Source organism: Sciurus vulgaris, assembly GCF_902686455.1.
Source record: "Sciurus vulgaris genome assembly, chromosome: X".
Taxonomy (NCBI): Eukaryota; Metazoa; Chordata; class Mammalia; order Rodentia; family Sciuridae; genus Sciurus; species Sciurus vulgaris.
This window is the reverse complement of record NC_136471.1, coordinates 32,347,493-32,368,956: the sequence shown is the minus strand read 5'-3', so window position 1 is coordinate 32,368,956 and position 21,464 is coordinate 32,347,493. Positions and strand designations below refer to the sequence as shown.

Here is a 21,464-nt window from a genome sequence, read left to right as displayed (position 1 = left end):
TTATCTACTCAGCCACATACCCAGTCTTTCTTTTTGTTTTTAATATTTTTTAGATATTGATGGACTTTGATTTTATTCATTTATTTTTATGTGGTGCTGAGAACTGAACTCAGTGCCTCACACATGCTAGGCAAGCGCTCCACCACTGAGCCACAACCCCAGCGCCCCCCAGTCCTTTTTTATTGTTTGTTTAGAGACAGGGTCTCACTAAGTGGCTTAGCGCCTTGCTAAGTTGCTGAAGTTGGCTTTGAACTCACTACCCTCCTGCCTCAGCCTCGGAGCCACTGGGATTACAGGCGTGCATCACCACGTCTGGTGAGACATTTCCTTGTGAAAATGCCACATGGACCTGTCTGTGCTTCAGTCAGGAAGCCTCTGTTGGCTGCTGCATGTCTGAGCCCTGTGCAGCAAGTGTGCCAGGACAGCGTGTGTCCCCTCAACAGATGCACCTTCTGTCTTGACCTAACCCACGGCATTCCTAGAAAACAGAAAATAATGCCAGTTACCAAGTATGAAGTGCCTTCTCTGGGCCCAACCCAAGCAGCAGCGTAGAAAAGTTGGAGCAGGGGCATGGCAGGGGCCACTTCACACTCCCACTGTTGGGTTACTGGCTGCTGAGTGGAGAATGGTGCTAGGAGGAAAGGTAGGAAGAAGAGGGACGGGAGGCTGGTGCAGGATCCCAGGCTTAAGGTGGTGGTGAGTTCTGAGGTGTGTTGCAGGAAATGGGAAAGGTGCGGGGAGGGGTTCTGAGGTGGAGTCGCAGGGTTTGCTGACAGGTTGGATACGTGGAGTTAAAGGAGACGATGGTTTATGATCTCCTGGGCCCTCAGAAACACCAGTGAGGTGGACACTGTAGATATCCCCGTTTTGTGGATGAGGAGGTCGAGGGTCAGACCCCTTCATCCTGTGTCCAGGACATACGGGGATGTAGGCTCTAGACCTGTGCTCCTACCTGCCACCTCCCTCGGCTGGTGGTCCTTTCCTGCTCCTCACAACACGCACCTCTTCCTAGTGTCCTTTTCTCTTATCATTGTTCTTTCTTTTTCTCCTTCCTCTCTCTTCCTTGCCTAGGGATACAACCCAAGGATCTCACTTGTCCCATCTGGTGGCATTCAATTGATTGGCAAGAGGCTGAGTCCTGTTGTCCTGATACCCTGTGTGCTGCAATGTGCAAAGACCTGTCCATGCTCAGAACCACCGTGAAGATCAGAGCTACCCTTTTTGCTACTGTTATGGTCCAGGGATATTGCATTCATTGTCTCTGCTTAGCAAAGAATTGAGGATCATGACCCAGGAATGGTAAGCAAGCAGCAAGTTTATTGCAAAAGCGAGTTAACAAACTTCTCTGAAGAGACTAGGCTCCAGAGCCAGGAGTTGGGTGAAGAATTTTTTTTTGGGGGTGCTGAGGATCAAACCCAGGGCCTTGTGCTTACAAGGCAAGCACTCTACCAACTGAGCTACCTCCCCAGCCCCGGGAGAAGAACTTTTGATGTTCATTTTATGGTCCCTGGAACATCCTCATTTCCTTATCTCCACCCCTTGTACACTCTCCTCACTATTGTTCATTGGTGCCTCCCTGTGTCCATGCATCTATTTCCATTTTTCTATTGGATCCCTACTTAGTATGACTATAGAAGTGTCTGTCAGATTGGGTACCCTGCTTGTGTCAGCAGGCCTGTTGGTCAACCAGGAAGTTAACCTCATTATAGGACCCTTTCCCTGTTCCTTTGGTCTCTGTCTCTTCACTTCCATCTTGCCCTGGCTGCCTCCACCCCTCTACATCTCTCTTAGTAGCCTATAGACCCCAAGGTTCTGCCTCTTTCTATATACTGCCAAAACTTTTTTTTAAATCAAATGTCCATATTTTTTGTACATACATCACATTAAAAAAGAAAATAGCTGGGCATGGTGGTGCACACTTGTAATCCCAGCAGCTCAGGAGGCTGAGGCAGGAGGATCAAGAGTTCAAAGCCAGCCTCAGCAAGAGTGAGGTCCTAAGAAACTCACTGAGACCCTGTCTCCAAATAAAATATAATATAGGGCTGCGGATGTGGTCTAACTTTAGAAAAATCTCTACATCCCTCCTTATGACAGACTCTTTAGCGTTTTTCTTGGCTACTGAAGTTATCAGTTATCAGGGTCATGGCTAGGGGAGTCTCTCAAGTTATCAGGTGGTGTGGTGCAGAAAGTGTTAAGGCGATTTAAGGTGACTGAATGGGGGCAGGGCATCAAACAGCTTGTGCATGCACAGAGAAACAATGTAGCCTATGCATGCCTGAAGGAGCAAGGACCCCTGCAAATCCCAGGAGGATACCCAGTCCTCCAGCTTCTCCTCCCCCATCCCGGGTTGTGAAAACAAAGCCCCTGGGGGCCACATGCGTGGGGCTTCTCCAGCCCAGCACCTGGTGGACCAGTGCAACTTGCCCGGGAGCCATCCCAATAAAGTTTTCTTTTTGATTGACATCTGGCCTGTCTGTTCTCCAATTACCATCGTCTGATCAGGTTACCCCAGTCTGATCAGAGAGAAGTTACCCCAAGTCCAGTAAGATTCATATCCATACATATGCTGAGTACTCATTGGTTTTTGGTAGATACTGCTTACTGGGTCTCTCCTTTACCAGCCCCCTAGATTTTTTCCTCCAGGGCCAATCCTGTGCTTGAAGCCCGCTTTGCTCATCCTAACGGCACTGCATTTCCCATGACACAGGCCTCTCTTCCCTAGTCGAACATAGTCAGTAGTAATGGTGGTCACTCCATGATTTGAGTACGAACTTGCTGCTTGACCGCTGATTGCTTATTTCAAAACTGACATAGGTTTTCCCCCTTCTTTTCTCTCCTTCTCTGCCTCCATAACCTCAGGGAAAGCAAGATTAATTTTCATCAAGTCCCATGCTGTGTTATTCATGTCCTTCAGCTCAGTGGCCACAAGAATGAAAGAAGCTGTATCAGTAGGATGTGCTGACCTGGGAACTGGTATCTGCAGGTCTGAGCAACCACTGTTTCAAGGCATGGGAATCGTATCTGCAGACAGTCATACCCAGAGCCTAGTCCCATAATTTCCCTTTAAAAAACCTTTGTTCCCCCTGGTAAGGGGACAGTAGCTCTTGAGACTAGTCTGCTATTCTCCTCATTTACCAGCAAATCACTAAGACTTCTTTCTTCTTTTTGTCAAAACCTCGTCCTCATTGTTGCACCAGGGACAAGGGTCAAGCTTTCAGCAACATGATCTTTGACTAGCAGATTAAATCCAGTACTTATTTTCACCCAAAGTTCTTCTACTTATTTAAAGAACACCATCATTGTGCTTACTCAAAGATAGTCTTTGAGAACCTCAGAAGGCCTGAGATACTCAGCAAGTAGCTCTGAGCATCAGACAAGTCCTCTATTTTTCTGGACATCTGTGCTCACATCTGTAAGATGAGCTAGGAACACAAGAATATTCTTACAGGAGTCATCCAAGCTGGGCTCTAAGTCCAGGGTTCTAGTAGTCTATTCTCAAAGTAAGCTTCTCAAGCTTATAATAGTTTCCTTCCTCAAAGCACAAAGGTTTCTTTGCCTGTTCTGTTGCTGTTGTTGTTAGTATTATTACTATCATTATTATTGGTACTGGGGTTGAACCTGGGGGGGCTTTACTACTGGGCTATATCCCCAACCCTTTTGTTTTTTATTTATTTATTTTTGAATTTTGAGACAGGATTTTGCTCAATTGTGAGGCGCTTACTAAATTGTTGAGGCTGGCTTTGAATGATCCTGTTGCCTCTGCCTCCCAAGTTGCTGAGATTACAGGTGTGTGCCACTGTACCTGGCTGAATTTTTCTTTTACAAGATGGGATCTTACTATATTGACCAGGCTGGTCACAAACTCCTGTACTGAAGTGATACTCCCACCTCAGCCTCTGAAATAGCTGAGACAATAGGCACGTATTGCCATGCTTGACTTAAAGAAAAAAAATGTGTTTTTTTGGGGGAGGTTGCTGGGGATTGAACCCAGGGGTATTTAGAAGTCAGCTATATTCCCAATGCTTTTTTAATTTTTCACTTTGAGACAGGATCTTGCTAAATTGCTGAGGATGGCCTTGAACTTGGAATCCTCCTGCCACAGCCTCCCAAGGCACAGGTATTGTTCTAGGTATTTTCTGAATATTAACTAATATATCTTCACTATGACACATGCTGCATAAGCAATCCAGTGTAAGCAACACCAGGCAGCGTTACCTTTTAGGTTTTTTTTTTTTTTTTTTTTTGGTAGCAGGGATTGAACCCAGGGGCACATTTCCAGCACTTACTTTTTCATTTATATTTTATTTTGAGTCAGGGTCTCACTAAGTCGCTCAGGTCCTCGCTAAACTGGCGAGGCTGTCTAAGTCTCCCAAGCTACTCAGATTATGCGTGTGCGCCCCACGCGAGTCACAGCCTAAGCGTTCTTGCAAGTGATCAGCACTGCTCAGATTTTACACTCGGACTCTGAGGTGGATTCAGGACTGAAAATGGGGAGCACGGAGACTTCCTCAAGGGACTCACAGGGTTTCCCACGATGCCCCTGGGACATTTATGGGAGCTTGGCCTTGCTGTCAGTTTCCTTGCAGGAACTGTGAGCGAGCAACCTCCTAGGGGGTCAGGTCATGTGAATTCCTCTCTCGTGCCACGTGCAGGCTGTCAATTATGGATGGCGGGTCCTGAGGTATTCTCCGAATGTTCCCGCGGGGGCCTGTGGTCAGTGTGAGTTCTCACCCCTCCCCTTCTACACAGTCCCTCTGGAAGCCGGAGGTAGTTCAGATACGGGGTGGTCAGCTAAGGGCAAATCCCGCCCCCATTCCACGCGTGCCCCTGTTGGCACAACCCCCGACACTGCCACCACTTTTGGCCCCGCCCCATCACTTGCGCGCCTAACTAGCTCCACCCCTCGCAACTGGCTAGCAACTGGCGCCCAACAGACAGCCAATAGCAATCCTCGAAAGAGTAGCGTGTGTACGTAGAACGTGCCGTAAATCTGTAGCCAATACCTCTAGGACTAGCTCCACCCTGTGGCACAACTATCTTGCCAGCCAGACCGCTCTCGTGGACGCCACGCGGCGTCTGGTGCGTCGTCGCAGTCATGGCACACTGGTGCCAGTACTGCGACCCTGACTACTATGGTCTGGGGATATATGATATGGAGATAGCAGCTGAAGCAGAGGAAGGTATAGCAGCGGTCGCCGCAGAAGAGGAAGCGGCACCTGCTGCAGGCGGCCACTTTCGTGAAGGAGCTGTAGGCCTCATGGAAGACGTGATTCAAGAGGCTAACCTCAACCACGAGGGCGCTGTGAACCAGGAAGATGATGTAGATCACGAGGCCGGGGGCGGTGATCAGGGGCCTGTACAGCAGCCCGGGCAGGATCAACAGCTCGGGCAGCCTGCAAACGGGGCCGCTGCGATTCCACAGCCGCGTCGCAGGCGTCCACGAACCCAATACAAGTTCTCGCAGTCGCAGGTGCAGGAACTAGAAAATGTTTTCCAAGAAACTCAGTACCCTGATGTGAGCACCAGGTAAGTGACTGGTGTGGGAGGCGTCGGGCTCCAGGGGTTCAGGTTCTTTTTGGGGTCACTTTTCCCTCTCCGGATCCCTGCCCTGCCCCGCCCTGCCCCACGCGTCTTGAGCAGAAGCCCGTAGCGTCTTCACCTGCCTTTCTGCTATGTGGGGGTTGCCTTGTGGGAATCGCGTCAACATTTTCGTGCAGTATTGTCATGAATTAGGTCTGGAAATAGGTTGGTGGTTGCTTGTTCTGGTTTTTGTTTTCAAATTGCCGTAAAATACAAAAACAAACAGTATTTAAACTAGTTTTGAAGTGTGCACTTCAGTCATATTATGTATTCGCACATTGCTGTGGGACAGAACTCCAGAAACTTCTTTATGTGGCCGAAATTAAACTCTATACCCATTAAACAACCACCAGTGTTCTATAACTACCATTCTTTTTTATTTGGTGAATTTGATTACTCTGGGTACCTCATCAAGCATTTGTCTTAGTGATTGTCTTATATTTTTTTGTGTAATGTCCTTAAGGTTTATTCATGTTGTATCATGTGTCAGAATTTCCTTCCTTTTTAGGGCTGAGTAATATTCCATTATATTCCTATTTTCCTTTTTTTTTTTTTTTTGGTACCAGGGAGTGAATCCTGGGGCACTTAGCCACAGCCCTTTTTAGTTTTTACTTTTTATTTTGAGACTGGGTCTCACTAAGTTGCTTACAACCTCACTTATTTGGTGAAGCTGTCATTGAACTCAAAATCCTCCTACCTCAGCTTGCTGAGCCACTGGGATTACAGATTTGCACCACTAGACACAGTTTATATTCCATTTGTTTAAGCATTCATGTGGAGAAACGGATGGGGTGCTTTTGCATGTGGCTCTTTTGAATAGGGTTGCTATGAACATAGGTGGACAAATATCTCAAGTCCAGGTTTTCATTTCTTTCAGTTGTATACCCAGAACTGGATTTGCTAGATCCTATGAAAATTCTGTTTAATGTTTTTATGCTTTTGTGAGTGCATCATAATAATATATAATAGTTGGGTTGATTTTGACATACTCATACATGCATGAAATTAATTCACTTCATTTAATTCCCTGGTGTTCCCTTTTTACTGTCCCTCCTTCCTCCATGTTAAGTTTTTAAGGAACCACCAGACTCCTTTTTCATAGTAACTACATGATTTGACATTTCCACCAACAGTGCATGAGGTTCTCACAACAGTTATTTTCTGGGTTTTAATATTTAGCATCCTAATTAGTGTGAGATAGTATCACTGTGGTTTTGATTTGTGTTTTCCTAGTAGTCAGTGGTATTGAGCATCTTTTCATGGGCTTCATGGTCATTAATATATCTTTTTAAAAAGAAATGCTTCTTTTTAAATCTGGGAGGGGTTTTTTGACTATGGAACTATCACCTGTTTCTAAAAGTTACCCTCATCAGATATTACAATTTTCAAATATTTTCTTCCATTCTGTGGTTGCCTTTTTGCTCTCTTGGTTGTGTCCTTTGATTCAAAGACAATTTTATTCTTTACATAGTCCACGTTATCTGTTTTTTGTTGACTGTTTTGGTGGCGTGCCTTTATATTTGAAGTCTTATTGAAATCAGGGTTAGGAGAATAAATTTCTGTCATGCGACTGCATTCCCTCAGCATTCTTGTATTTAAAATTTGTATATCATGTTTATTATATATCTTGCAGTCATTTTTATTCTTTAACAACAGCAGGTTAAAATTATGTCTTGACCACTGAGCTGTTAGTGTCACCTTAAATTTTGTGAGCGGTAAATCCATTTCTTTTTTTTTTTTTTTTTAGTTGTAGAGGGACACAAAACCTTTATTTTATTTATTTTTTGTGGTGCTGAGGATCAAACCCAGTGCCTTGTACATGCTAGGCGAGTGTTCAGTCATTGAGGTACATCAGCAGCCCTGGGTAAACCCATTTCTAAAGTGAGACTTTCCCAGGAAGTTACAGGAAGTATACTTGGGGAGTTGTGAAAGGAGACTATAATTTTAAAACAAGCACAGGTTGCACATAATGTATTTCATCCATAACACTGAATACTGAACATCTGTTGTTTTCTCTCCACAGAAGGGAACTTGCAAGATGCATGAATGTGAGTGAAGCCAGAGTGCAGGTCAGTAAACCTAAGAAAAGCAATTTGTGAGGGCAGTCATTCTAAAACCTGCTTCAGGATGTGCACACCTTTGACCTAGACTTTTTTGATAATTTAAAAAATATTTTTATTAGTGCATTATAATTATATATTAGTGGCATTTTTTGACATAAACATGTATATTTACATTGGTGTTATTTTAATTGTCTTGTTGAAGTAGACTAATTTTGAGCTTTGGAGGATCATAAATGTGAGCTTGTGTTTTTTTCCCATTACCAGAGGAAATGTGATTTCCTAAAGGAAAAAACAAAACAAATCCAAAAACTACTTCTGCATTTCTACATACAAAATTAAATACGTAAATAAAAATATATATACATAATTACATACATAATAAATATGTATAAATATATATTCAAAAATAAAGTTCAGCTTCTTCCCTAGGTATCCGTTGGCACCTCTGTGAGGAGTAAGGATGGGCTTGGTCTGACCTAGGAAGTATTTCACATTTATGGAGAAAGAGTAGAATTAAGAGAGGATTGATTTGTATTAACTTGCTTACACCAAGTGTAAGCACTGAGTTAGCTGAATGAATTTATAAATGTGTGATGAGAGAGTAATTCATTGAAAGTACATGCTCTGCGTGTAAGTAGCATAGGTTAAGCTGAGACTCGTGGGAAGATACCTGAAGAGCACAAGTGCCTAGTCCTCCTGCTTGTGTTTGTACATATTGTTAAGGTGACAGAAAGGGGCGGCCCTCCATTTTAATTTGCATACTGTGACATATCTACCTGAAAACATTGCCAAAATGGTAATGTTATGGTTGCAGTAGGGCAAAGGTTTGCAAAAGTTGGGAAATTTGTCTAAAGAGTGACCCAATCAAAAGAATATTAAATTAATTTTACATTATGTTTACGTAGACTTGAGGGGCAGAACCTTTGGATCCCCCTCAGCCCGAGCTTTCTTACACATGCCTTCTTTAAATTATACATTCATGTAGCTGAAGGAGGCGTGAGGGCAGGGAGGCCATTTGGGTCATTTACAATTTGCAGTGGAGAACTTACCAAAGAATTAAATACAGTGGAAAGCTCATCAAGCAGGAGGCTGAGAGGATAATGACACCTGACAGGATTTTTTCCTTTTGTATTTTAATATTTGCGATTTTGATTGCAGCTTTGTGCCTTAGGAATGAGGGACAGCTTTTGCATGTCCTGGTTGAACAGTGGGGCCAAGGGTGCCCCTCCATGCTGGTCAATGGCACCACTGTCCAGGATCTGGGAAATGTAGCTGAAACTGTGAGCTGACTTTGTCCAGTCTCCAGAAAGGTTGGGAGGCGGTGGCAGGTTGCAGGGAGCGAGACTGACAATGGGTTGTGTTGCTCTCATTCCCTTGACACTATCAAAGCAGCGTCCAGGCCTCCACTCCAGATCCCTTTCAGTTCTCACGAGGTTTCAGAGGTAAATGATGCAGTGGCCACCCTGAAGGGAACCCCCTGCCAAAGTCCCACATGCTCCTTCCTTTTGAATATTGACTTCACCCTGAGCAGGGGCTTTTCAAACAGGGAGCTGTACTCCTCCATGTGACTTTGATGGGGCCCACATGTTGTCATGGCCAACATCCCCACAAACAGGGTGAAACTATCCCTAGTGAGGGAGCAGGAGGCAGCATGGCCCAGGGACAGCTGCCAGGATGCAGACTGTGCAGGTGTGGGGTTAGCATGAGGGACCAAGAGCCACTCACAAGTTAGACCTGCATCCAACACCTGCAAGAAAGCTGTGAAGAACATAAGACTGGAAGGAGGAAAGTAAGGCACCCGGCCTTTTCCAGAGCAGGGCACAGGCCTGGTGCTCACCAAGGATGAGCTGAAGGAGGGGGTAGGGCGTTTAGTCTCCTAAGGTTGTTCTGTTTGCTTGTTTGTGGTGCTGGGGATGGAACCCAGGTCCTCCTGCACTCTAGGCAAGTCCTTCCCTACTGAGCTATAACCCAGGCCCCCTGAGGCATTTGAGCAATAAGAAAATAGCTTTTGGTGGGAGAGCACTTGCCTAGGAGGTGTGAGGCCTGGAGTTCCATTACCAGAACTTCGAAACCCTAAAGCAACAGAAACAAAAAAGTTTCTGCTGTGCAATTTAAAAATCCAAGTGACCTATAGAACTGCATAATGTCTCTTTTACCATTATGACATTAACTTCAAGATATTAAACCAGTGCCTATTTCCCTCTGATACAGGTTTGGTTTAAGAATAAGAGAGCCAAATTCAGGAAACAGCTGAGGGAGTCATTGCTGAGAAATGCACCTCCTCCTACCCAGGATCACCTTGAACTCCAGGTGTTGGAGGGGCCCTAGAATGCCATCCTTCTTCCGGAACCAGATCATTGATATGTTTATCTGTTGGCACTGACATATGGGCTGCTGTTGATGCCCAACATGCACTTATTTCTTTAGCATATTTCCTTAGCATATTTCCTTAGCAGTTTTATTGGCAATAAAGAAGTGAATCATCAATATAGTTTTTTTCATGTACATACTGGGGTATGTAAAATGTGATGTAATTTTTTCCAGAAGGGACATTTCAGCAAAATAACAAGGAGCCCTGCCTTAATGAGGTGACATGCCTGGGTCAACATCAGTAGGCCCTGCACTTCACCTTTTCCCAAGTTCCATGGGGGGTTCACACTGACCCATATATTCAGCTTTGTTCCCTCCCCCATCTTGCCATGCCCACCTCCGCTCTGCCCCTTTGGGACTTCCAACATGTGCAAGGAGGGGCAGGCCAGGTCTCTAGCAAGAAAACAGTGTGTCTTCACACAGGGCTGAGTTCCAGCCACGATGGTGAGTTCACTTGTGAATCCTGGACTCTTGAGAGAAACTCCCTAAAAGGCAACTCGCAGGATTTATGGGAAGGTGATAACTGAACACTCGTGTCCTTAGTTCGAATCTCAGTTCACTGCCCTCCATTTTTGTGATGCACATGGCCACATAGCAGCTGTTCTGCCCCGGAGGTCCTGCTGCTTGCAAAGAAACAATACCATCGAAGCAAGAGTGTCCAATGAGCACTTTTAGGAAAGCAGGCTGATAACTGGAAAGCCTTCATTATGCAAGTAGCATACAAAGACTCCTTTGGAAGGACATTATTTCTTTAACTGTTTTTTCACTTTTAATGTTGTATAATAAGTAGACATAATAAGGGAATCCATTATGCATATTTGTATATGCACATAACATAATTGATCAGTTTCCTTCCATAGAACCTTCTCTTTCCAAACTTCACTCCTCCTGCCCCCTCATTCACTAGCTGTACTCTACCCTTTGCCTTCTGTTATTTCAGTAGTGCACTTTAACTATGTATATGTACATTTTAAATATATCTAATATATACATATATTTTACATATATATACACACATACATATGTACACACACAAACATTGTGGAATATTTCCAACATGGACATCATGTTCGTTAGCGTTCGTTCCCCATTTGGAACTACATTTGGAAGTATCTCAGAAACAAGGAGGCACGTGCCCAAGTTCTGAGGCTTCCCTTTCCAATCCCCTGGGAGGTGCTGAGGAGGGTTTCCCCACACTCAGCAGTAGTCAGAAGGACAGGTGGCAAATGGCCTCTTTCTCCAGTCACCTGGTAGGGCCTGGTGCACAGCCGAGCCCTCAGATTCTTTCTCCAAGCCAGGAGTCGGGATCCCCCGCTTTGGCTATTCCTTCTCTCTTTTGCACACACATGAGCGTGGGCACACAAACACACGTGTAGGGTCTTTATTGAGAGTACATCCTGGAATGGCCACCCCACCCCATTTCTCCCGAGTTTCCTTTGGTCATCAGAACATGCCTGCAAGTTACAACCACATTTCCACCTGCTGGCAGGCCCAGCTCTGAAGCTGCTTCCAGACAGAGAACAAGAAACACTTGTGGATTTATGGGAGGCTCCTGCAGTGTGAAATTGCAGTCGCCTGACACAGGAGTCTGGAGAATTTTTCATACATATGGCAGCCTAATATCAAAGTGCTTCCCATATGAACTGTAGCAAATACATTGTTAGAGAAAAAAGCACGTCAAGCTGGGTTTTGGCAGGACCCACAAAGCCAGCCCCCTCAGTAGAGTGTCACAATGTGCAAATCTGTATTGCCTCAAAAGTCCCCAGGAGGAAAATTCATCTTTGAAGTAGCTAGTTCAGGTCCTGACAAAAACAGATTCCAAAAGAAAACTTTTAATCACTCCTCTTGAAATCTCCCAGGCAGTTATTGACACAATTGGAAATAGCTTCCCAGCAAGCAGAGAGCCTACATTCCTGTGCAGAGCTGCCTCCGGGTTCTCTAGGTGGCAGCCAAGCCCCTGCCAATGCCACGGCGGCAGGGTCACAGATGGGACAGAGGGACAGTGAGTAGAAGGTGAGTGCCCCTCCCTGGAACCCTGGAACCCACAAACGACTGAATTACTGAAAAGAGGGGCTCAGTACAGTCATCCAGAAGTGACCATGAGCCCTTCTTTTGGACTGGAATACTTCAGCAGCTGCCCTCTACTGGCAGACCCCACACACTGCCTGACCTCCTGGTGAGCCTGGCCTCTCCTCACTTCCCATTCCAGAATCCCAGGCTGCTCCCAGGGAAGGAAGGGAAGCATCTTGTGCTGGGCATGGTGGTGCACACCTGTCATCCAGTGGCTCTGGAGGCTGAGGCAGGAGGATGGAAAGTTCGAAGCCCGCCTCAGGAATCTAGGGAGGCCCTGAGCAACCTTATCTCAAAAGGAAAACAAAATGGACTGGGGTGTGGCTCAGTGGTTAAATGCCCCTGGGTTCAATCCCTGCTACAACCAGAAAAAAAGAAAAAAGAAAAAATCTTGCCACTTGGAGGGAGGAGGAGAGAAGGGGCCTGGAGCAGATGGGGACTCCCCAGGTCCCCATCCCCTTTTCTTCAGCTCTTTGGCTCTTCAACAATTACTTTCCATATCCAATAATGTGCTCCCCTTTTTCTACTTAACTGTATTTCAGAAGTACTTTGGGACATTTCATCATTTTCTTCGTAGTTAATTAAATATGTGCATTCCTATCTTTCGTTTGCATAGGGTTGTTCCCTGGTGCCATTGGAATGAATGAACATCTGTATATGTATGAGTTTTCTCCTTTAAATCTTTTCTGAGGCTGTTTCCAGGACTGAAATACAGTCATGAGAGTGAATCACTTTACAGTTCTTTTTTTTAATATATATATATATTTACATATACATTTATATTTTAACATATGTATATATATTTTGTTGTTGCTGTCACAGATCTTTATTTAATTTATTTATATGTGGTGCTGAGAATTGAACCCAGTGCCTCATACATGCCAGGCAAGTGCTCCACCACTGAGCTACAACGCCAGCACCTGTTCACGGTCTTTTTGCATATTGCCATGAGAGGCTGTGTGTGGTTTTGTTAAGAATATGTGAGTTTAGGGCTGGGGAGATAGCTCAGTCAGTAGAGTGCTTGCCTTGCAAGCACAAGGCCCTGGGTTCGATTCCCAGCAATGCAAAAAAAAAAAAAGAATATGTGAGTTTAGGGCTGGTGCTTTAGCTTAGTGGTAGAACACTTGCCTAGCACATATGAGGCACTGGTTTTGATCCTTAGCACCATGTAAGAATAAATAAAATATAAAGATACCGTGTCTATCTGCAACTAAAAATATATATACATAAAAAAAGAATAGGTGAGTTTAGGTGGCACGGTGGCACACGCCTGTAATCCCAGCAACTCGGGAGGCAAGGAGGATCAAAAGTTCAAAGCCAGCCTCAGCGACTTAGCTCAAGCCCTCAGCAATTTAGGAAGATCCTGTCTGGAAATAAAAATTTTTTAAAAAGCGCTGGGAATGTGGCTCAGTGGTTAAGCACCCCTGGGTTTGGTACAAAAAAAAAAAGAAAGAAAGAAAAAGAATGTTAGTTTGAGCTGTGGATGGTGTTGCATGCCTTAATCCCAAATGACTCAGGAGGTCTGGCAGGAGGATCTTGAAATCAAAGCCAGCTTCAGTAACTTAGTGAGACCCTGCCTTAAAAAAATTAAAAAGGGCTAGGAATGTTACTCAGTGCTTAAGTACCCCTGGGTTCAATCCTGGTACAAAAAAAAGGTGTGTTTTTTTTCTTTTCTGAATTAGTACCTGTGGATATACATATTGATGAGATTCACTGTGGTATGTTCATAAAAGTACATAGGGAAGTTAGGTCAGATTCATTCCACTATTCCTCCCTTACCCTGTCCCTCCTGCCTCTCCCTCAATCTCTTTCCCCCACTCCATTGGTCTTCTATTTTGATGGAATTCCACCTGTGTGATGTGAGTTTTCTTTCCCCTTATTTTGCAATAGCTTTCACATATCAGAGAAAACATCTGACCTTTGACTTTCTGGGTCTGGCTTATTTCACTTAGCATGATGGTCTCCAGTTCCATCCGTTTACCAGCAAATGCCATAATTTCATTCTTCCTTATAACTGAAACTCATCCTATTTTAACCAGATTCAATCACATGTCCTCAGTCTTCCCACAAATGTTCCAGGACACACCCTATCCATTCAGGTTTTGTCCTACATTTTTCTCTGTGTCATTTTGGGAAAAATGTAATGGTGGTCCATTCACCTTTTGATTATAATTCTGAGCTTATTTTTTTTAAAATAAAAATCCAACTTTATTGAACCTAGAAATAGATGAATTTTCAAATTTTTTGCTTAGTAGTTATTACTTTTATATGCCATCTAATCCACAGCAGACCTTACTAATTGCTCCTAAAAAAGATGCTTATCTTTGTTTTGATTTAGTTTCAATTTCAATTCTGTAATTATTTAAATCTACACACAAACATGTGACTGGATTATTAGTGCATGGTAATGCACTGGTTAAGCCGGAAATAAGCAATCACTCTACAGCAACTTTTAAGCACAAGTACAACTGCATTTTATGCAAAACTTCAGTTTTTACTCATTACATTGGTGGGAGCTGATGTTCTAACTTACAGGCAAGCAAATATTTCTAGCTGAACAAAAATACACATAATGTACCATTTTCATAGGTAAGACTCGCTTTTTACATTTCAATGAAAATACCATATAACCCTTTCTTGGGGGAAAAATAATGACCAGGTACCAATGAAACCATCTTTGGAGTAAGTATTTAATAAGCACATTTTATTTAAATAAATCCTCCAGTAAAGAAATGGAGAATTTACTGCCTTTACTGTGTAAATATTTACGTCAAATTTATATGTGCAGCTCTCCAACATTCCCTTCTTGGAAACATCCATATTTCCACATCACAGTTCCTAGAAAAACTTATTTTAAAAAGTCTCAAAATTCTGTATCCCCTTTGGCTTGCTTCTCTCTTGATTCCACCCAGGCTTTATTAATGGTTCGCTTCATATCATCATCTCCATCTTCATAAATTTTCTTTAGAACATTCATTAATCCCTCACTAGGATCTGTTTCAGTGTCGTACGAAGGCTTTTCTTTCTCTTTACATTCCTTTTCAACCTGAGTCAAGTATTCCCACCGCATGTTTTCTGTTTTCTTTCTACATAAAATAAGAACTGTATCAGTCTTGACTTTTTTTGAACTGCCTTCCACAGAGATCGGTTTCAAGAGATTGTTCACAATCATGGAGTAACTCTTCCCATTTAGATTCTTTACCAAAAGATCAAATGACCTCTCTGTGAAATGCACCTGCACATTCTCAGTGGGAACCTGATGAACTCCCGTTAGAGTAATGTAGATTTTCACAAACTTATCTGACTGATCCCATCCATAATTACTGATTTTCACGGTATATCCTGTTGTAATGGGAGCAACCACAGCAGCTGGCTTTTCTTTGTCAAGAAGTTCTGGTTTCTTCTGTGATTTCTGTTGCATCTTGTTCTTTATTTCTGTCTCAATCTTGTTTTTTTCTGCTGTGAGGGCATCACGTACTCTTTTCCTAGTGGTCTTTTCCAGCAATACCTTTACCTCTTCTAGATCTTTCTGCAGCTCGTCCAGAGCTGAAGCCATGGTGGGGCTGGGTCCGGCCGCGGGCCCGCGCTGCAGTGCACCAGGGACAGGAAACGCCGCGCCGACGCGCAAGCCGCGAGCGTAGACCCGACAGGCGCAGCCTCCGCGAACACCGACCCTGCGCCAGGCTTATTTTTTAAAAGGACATGTTTTCCTTTTCCTCTTCTCTCTCCCACTCCCTAACCTGGGCAGGGAACAAGATTACCTTGCTCCACAGGAAGAAGTCTGCCAGAGGATCTAGGAAGTGAATCTTAACACACCATCAAGGGTGCCCAGGGACACCTGTCAGGCCACACCTGAAATGTAGCCTTTGAATTGTTCCTTTCAAAGCCCTCTGTTTTCCCTGATGGGCAGAATCACAGCCTCTGGGACAGGAGTCCCCTGTGTTTCTCCTTTCCTAGCAAAGCTATAAAACGTTTCTCCTTTTTCTCAAAACCACATCCTCGTTATTGAATTGGCATGGGGACAAGGACCAAACTTTCAGTTACAAAGCCACTCATTTCACTTTAGGAAAAAAACTTTTATTTCTTAAAAGAAAAATGTATTTGCAATGCATTGCATAAAACCCGTTTACTTTTGCAAGTATTTTTATTTATGTGTGTTCATGATAATTTTCAACCAGTGGTACCCTTTATTTTCCATAAAAAGCTAGCAAGTAGATCATTGTGTCTTGTGTGGTACATAACAGCATTTTGTAGCAGATTAACAATCTTCTGAATGAAATCTCAATTTTTATAGGTATATGTTTCCTGATAGCAAAATTTCTCAGTGTGACAGGAACTTAACATATTTCTTAACAGACCGAGGTGTGTTTTTAGCCTCTGTAACTTCTGAGAATAAGCACAAATTATATAAACTTAAACTTACTACCCTGTGCTTAGTAGTTAACATTTAGCAGGCTATTACTTAGAAATGATCTAGATGTGTAGTGAATATCTATTATTTAACATAATTTAGCACAAGTCTAAGGTAATCTAAATGACCAAGATTTTGGAACCTAATTTTAGGCAGATATAAAACATCTTTGATGTGAAATAAAGTTTGTCAGGCTGACTCAGTTTGATTAAACATCAGTTACATGTTTTACAATCTTAAAACCTCTAGACCATATACTACTTGTTGTTTGACTAATATACCATTGTATGTTTAGGAAGAACATGTGAAAATAAAATAAAAATGTATGCTTGTAATTATTACTGGTAATTCAGAAGACATAGCTGTTTTCATTATACCAAGAATATCAAGCCAGTCTTTTTTGCCAAAGATTTGCCTAAACCACATGAACATGAATGTTTAAACATTTGGGTTTATTTATTTGTTTTTATGTGATGCCAAGGATCGAACCCAGTGCCTCACACATGCTAGGCAAGCGCTCTACCCCTGAGCCACAACCCCAGCTATTTGGGTTTACTTTTTATACAAATACTGTTTCCCAATGGGATACATTAGATGTTAGGGTTGTTTTGTTAAATTTCAGGGAATATAGCCAGGCATGGTGGCGGACACCTATAATCCCACTGGCGCAGGAGGATGGCAAGTTTGAGTCCTGCCTCAGCAACTTGGTGAGACCCTATCTCAAAACTTAAAAATATACAAAGGGCTGGGGATGTAACTCTGGTGAAGCACCCCTGGACTCCACTCCCAGTACCAAAAAAATTTTTTTTCTGGGAGTATAAGTAATATTTTACTTATATAAACACTTATTTAGTTTTCAGCCAGTTAGCATAGAGTTTCTTTAAGGGATATCATACATTAATGTGAAAATATTCTGAGATAGGAAAAGTACAAAACTACACACACACACACATACACACACATATTCACACACCTCTGCGTATGTAAAACATGCACCTGCATAGGTGGGTGCATACAAAAACAGACACGACACAGATCTTATGCCTTTCATTCTCCAATTTTAGCAAAGAGTCAGGCAGAAGCACAAAAGTACAAAACTCACTGACTGATATAAAGAGAGTTGACCATTGCTTTTACTAGACTTTGTAATTCTGTTTGGAATGTGTTTCTGGAAGATGGGACAAGCTAAGGTTACGGGTTCAATGTGAGGACTTAAGCTTCCTGCCAGTGTTTTTGGAGGAGGCTGATTTTCTTTGCTGTGCACTGCAGTTTGGGTGAGGGACCAAGGGTACATCAAGGGAGTCTCAGAGTGACTCCCAAACTCATCAGAGTAGATGAAAAATCCATTTTTTTCCAAGAAGCTTTTCTGTGTCACATGGCAGGTTTGGGAGTCCCTGAGTCCCTGATACCCCTAATGAGGAAAGGGGCAGAAGCTATGGTGACCATAGGGAGTTAAGTGGCTGCAGTGGGGGAGGGAAGAGTCTGCAGGGGTGGACAGCAGGGTAGGGAGATGAGGGTGTTGAAGGGGCACAGATCAAGGGATTTCAGGGAGGCAAAGGGAAGATCCAGGATATTGAAGGAAGAGGAGGAGAGGGCCGATGGGACAGGAGAGATCTCAGAGGAGCCAGCCAGAGAGGTCTCCAGTTTCCCAGTGCAGTTCCAACTTATCCTTAGTGAAGTCAGACATGTTTGGAGATAGGAAAGAATGGGTCCCCTTTTAGTATTGAGACATCCCCTATTAGTATTGTATTGCTATTTTGTGTTCTGTCAGTATCTTTACATATTTAGGTGCTCCAAAATTTAGTGCAGCTATATCTACAGTTGTATGTCCCTATGAATTGACACTTTGCCATTATCTAGCAACATTATTTTTCTATTTGCATAGTGAAAACCTTTTTCTTTTTTTCCTTCTTTCCCTCTTTTTTCTTTCGTTCTTTCTCTCTTTTTCTTACTTTCCTTCCTTCCTTCCTTCCTTCCTTTCTTTGATTGAACCCCAGGATGCTCTACCGTAGCTCTTTTTACCTTTTATTTTGAGATAGCATCTAGCTCATTTGCTGAGGATGGCCTTGAACTTGGAATTCACTTGCCTCAGCCTTCTGAGTCACTAGGAATATGGAAGTGCAGTACTACACCAGCTAAAACCTTTTCCTATCTCCATTATGTATAGTCACCTGTGTTTTCTTTGGGTTACCAATTTTATGGCACATCTTTTTCTATCTCTACTTTCCACCTTTATCAGTCTTTATAGCTACAGTGTGTGCCTTCTAGACAGAGTGTAGTTGGACCTTTTTCAAAATTCAGAGCCAAGTGTGGAGGGTGCCTGTAATTCCAGCTACTTGGAAGGTTGAGGCAGGAGGATTGCAAGTTCAAGGCCAGACTCAGCAACTTAATGAGATTCCATATCAAAAATAAAAAATCCATTCCGCCACAGAATGTCTTCTGATTAGAGAATTTAATGCAATGTCATTCAATGTAGTTATTGATAAGTAAGTACTTAGCATTGTCATCTCATTGTTTTCTGTTTGTGTTGTAGAGCCTTGCTCTTTTTCTCCTCATTTTTTTTCTCTTCTTTTGTGATTTGGCAATTCCTAGAGTTATAAGCTTGAATCCCTTTCTCTTTCCTTTTTAGTGTACCTATTATAGATTTTTTCCTTTGTGGTTACCATAAGGATAACATAAAAAAATCTTATGACAGTCTATTTTATACTGATAACAACTTTGCTTTGTTTGCATACAAAACGCTACATTTTTATTGTCGCACACACATTTTATTTTTTAATATCACAATTTACATATTTTTGAATAGTATCTGCATACATTTTATTTTAAGGGATGCTGCCTACATAACTTGCCTAGCCTTGTCCCAAACTCATGGGCTCAAGAGATCCTCTTTAGTAATTGGGACTACAGGACTGTGAGACCATACCTGGGTTTTGTATTATTTCTATTACTAACTCTGTAACTTGGTCCAAGCCACTTAACCACTGTATCTCTTTTCTTATTGATAGGATCTTTATGGTAAGAACCTATACCTTGTGTACAGTTATCCTTGGGGTCAGACAAATTCAGAAATATTTCAAAAAAATCTGAAGATGTAAAGGAGTTATGCAAACATAAGGAGTACTTCCATGCACTGTTACCTAAGTTTCACATTTTCCCATTTGTATTTCTATTCCTCGCCTTCTCTTCCAGACCAATCCTTCCCATTTGTCCATTATTAATCAAGACAGAGAAAGGAAGTGAGGTGAGGGCAATAAATTGAAGAGGAATTTTTACAAATGAAGAGGGTAGAACTTCAATGTGTATATAAAAATATTATTTTCTATACCTTAAATTTATGGAATAAAAGAAACCAGAGAAAAGAAATGTTCATGATTTGGCTTTGCTAAGGATAATACAGTTATGTTTATTGAAAATGACCTATCTTTTAGAAATGGTTATGGAAATGCTTATTGATGAAATAATGTGATTAGTGAATTTGCCTCAAATATTCCAGGGGTAGGTACCAGAATGTTGAAGATTTAGTTAGGGTATTGATTGAGATATGTTGGCTATAGTATGGAGATCCTTAGAAAACTTGGAATGGAACCACCATTTGACCCAGCTATCCCACTCCTTGGCCTGTACCCAAAGGACTTTAAATCAGCATACTATAGTGACACAGCCACATCACTGTTTATAGCAGCTCAATTCACAATAGCTAAACTATTGAACCATCCTAGGTGTCCTTCAACAGATGAATGGATACTGAAACTGTGGTATACGTTTGCAATTGAATATTACTCAACCTTAAAGGGAATAAAATTATGGCATTCGCAGGTAAATAGATGGAGTTGGAGAATATCATGCTAAGTGAAATAGGCCAATCCCCAAAAACCAAAGGCCAAATGTGGGGCTAGGGATATAGCTCAGTTGGTAGAGTGCTTGCCTCATATGCACAAGGCCCTGGGTTCAATCCCCAGCACCACACACAAAAAAAGGCCAAATGTTTTCTCTGATATATGGATGCTGATCCATAATGGTGGGGGGCAAGGGAAGAATGGAGGAACTTTGGCTTGGGCGGAGGGGTCATGGAGGTGGGAAAGATGGTGGAATGAGGTGGACGTTATTACCCTATGTATGATTGCATGAATGGTGTGACTTTACATTGTGTACAACCAGAGAAATGAAAAGTTGTGCTCCATTTGTGTATGATGAGTCAAAATGCATTCTGCTGTCATGTTTAACTAATTAGAACAAACAAAAAAATGTTGGCTATGTATAGTAATTATTAAAACTGGATGATGGGTATATGAATGTTCATCTCATATTTTATTTTTATATATGCTTTCCTTTTTTCATAATTTACAGAAAAAAAATGACCAAGGGCTGCAAAATCAAATGCCAACAGGGCTAGGCATGTAACATGCAAGAGAAACAAGATGGGTGGAGACCATGGTGATCTGGGAAAGACTGTGTCTCCTGCAAGGGGATATAGCCAACATTCAGCCCCAGATCAGTGTTGCAGGGTGGGAATGTGAGGTCATGGCCGAAAGATGTTCCAGTTTTTCAAGATAAGTCAGAAATAAAAATATTTTTATGAAATCTTCCATTCTATAGATGTTATCAACTAATTCTACTGTTTTCTCAAAAAGTATGCTGTTCACCTAAAACAGGTCTGTGGACCATAGTCAGCCAGTTGCTGCCAATTTACAACTAGTTTCTGAGAAATTCATTTTAGGCTACTACTCTAGGACAGTAGAATGTAAAGGAAAACCCTTCTAAAGATGTCAGTTCTAAAATGCCTTCATTCTGCCCTGTTTGTCCTCTTCATAAGTCTTGATCCAATATATACTTTGTTCTGCAACCTCCACCCCTGCCTGTGATCTTCTCTAACTTTATATATATTTTTTTCTTTTGCACTTCCTGGTGCAAAAGGAAAACTCAGGGGCACTTACCATTGAGTCACATTCCCAGCCCTTTTTATTTTT

General features: G+C 42.5%; 3 protein-coding genes across 3 annotated transcripts in view; 2 read left to right on the top strand and 1 right to left on the bottom strand.

Annotated features, from left to right (window-relative positions):
• Nucleotides 1-1,228, top strand: part of AKAP14 (A-kinase anchoring protein 14) — an 83,642-nt gene extending 82,414 nt beyond the window's left edge. Inside the window, exon 5 of the mRNA XM_079123441.1 lies at nt 1,072-1,228. Within this exon, the coding sequence (XP_078979567.1) occupies nt 1,072-1,203 (132 nt within the window). The 3' untranslated portion in view covers nt 1,204-1,228. The remainder of the gene's footprint in view (nt 1-1,071) is intronic.
• Nucleotides 1,229-4,667: 3,439 nt separating this feature from the next.
• On the top strand, nt 4,668-9,971 carry LOC306651070 (rhox homeobox family member 1-like; the record flags this gene model as incomplete). Its single annotated transcript, XM_079123603.1, has 3 exons — nt 4,668-5,526; nt 7,604-7,649; nt 9,855-9,971. The coding sequence occupies exons 1-3, from the start codon at nt 5,096-5,098 to the stop codon at nt 9,969-9,971; spliced, it is 594 nt and encodes a 197-aa protein (XP_078979729.1). The 5' UTR covers nt 4,668-5,095.
• Nucleotides 9,972-14,767: 4,796 nt separating this feature from the next.
• LOC306650937 (calcyclin-binding protein-like) lies at nt 14,768-15,760 on the bottom strand. Its single transcript, XM_079123436.1, has one exon. The coding sequence runs from the start codon at nt 15,637-15,639 to the stop codon at nt 14,947-14,949; it is 693 nt and encodes a 230-aa protein (XP_078979562.1). The 5' UTR covers nt 15,640-15,760; the 3' UTR covers nt 14,768-14,946.
• Between the last annotated feature and the right edge of the window lie 5,704 nt (nt 15,761-21,464).

What these genes read in the sequence shown, in the direction of transcription:
- LOC306650937 (XM_079123436.1), bottom strand. Translation starts at nt 15,639, where the DNA reads ATGGCTTCAGCTCTGGACGAGCTGCAGAAAGATCTAGAAGAGGTAAAG.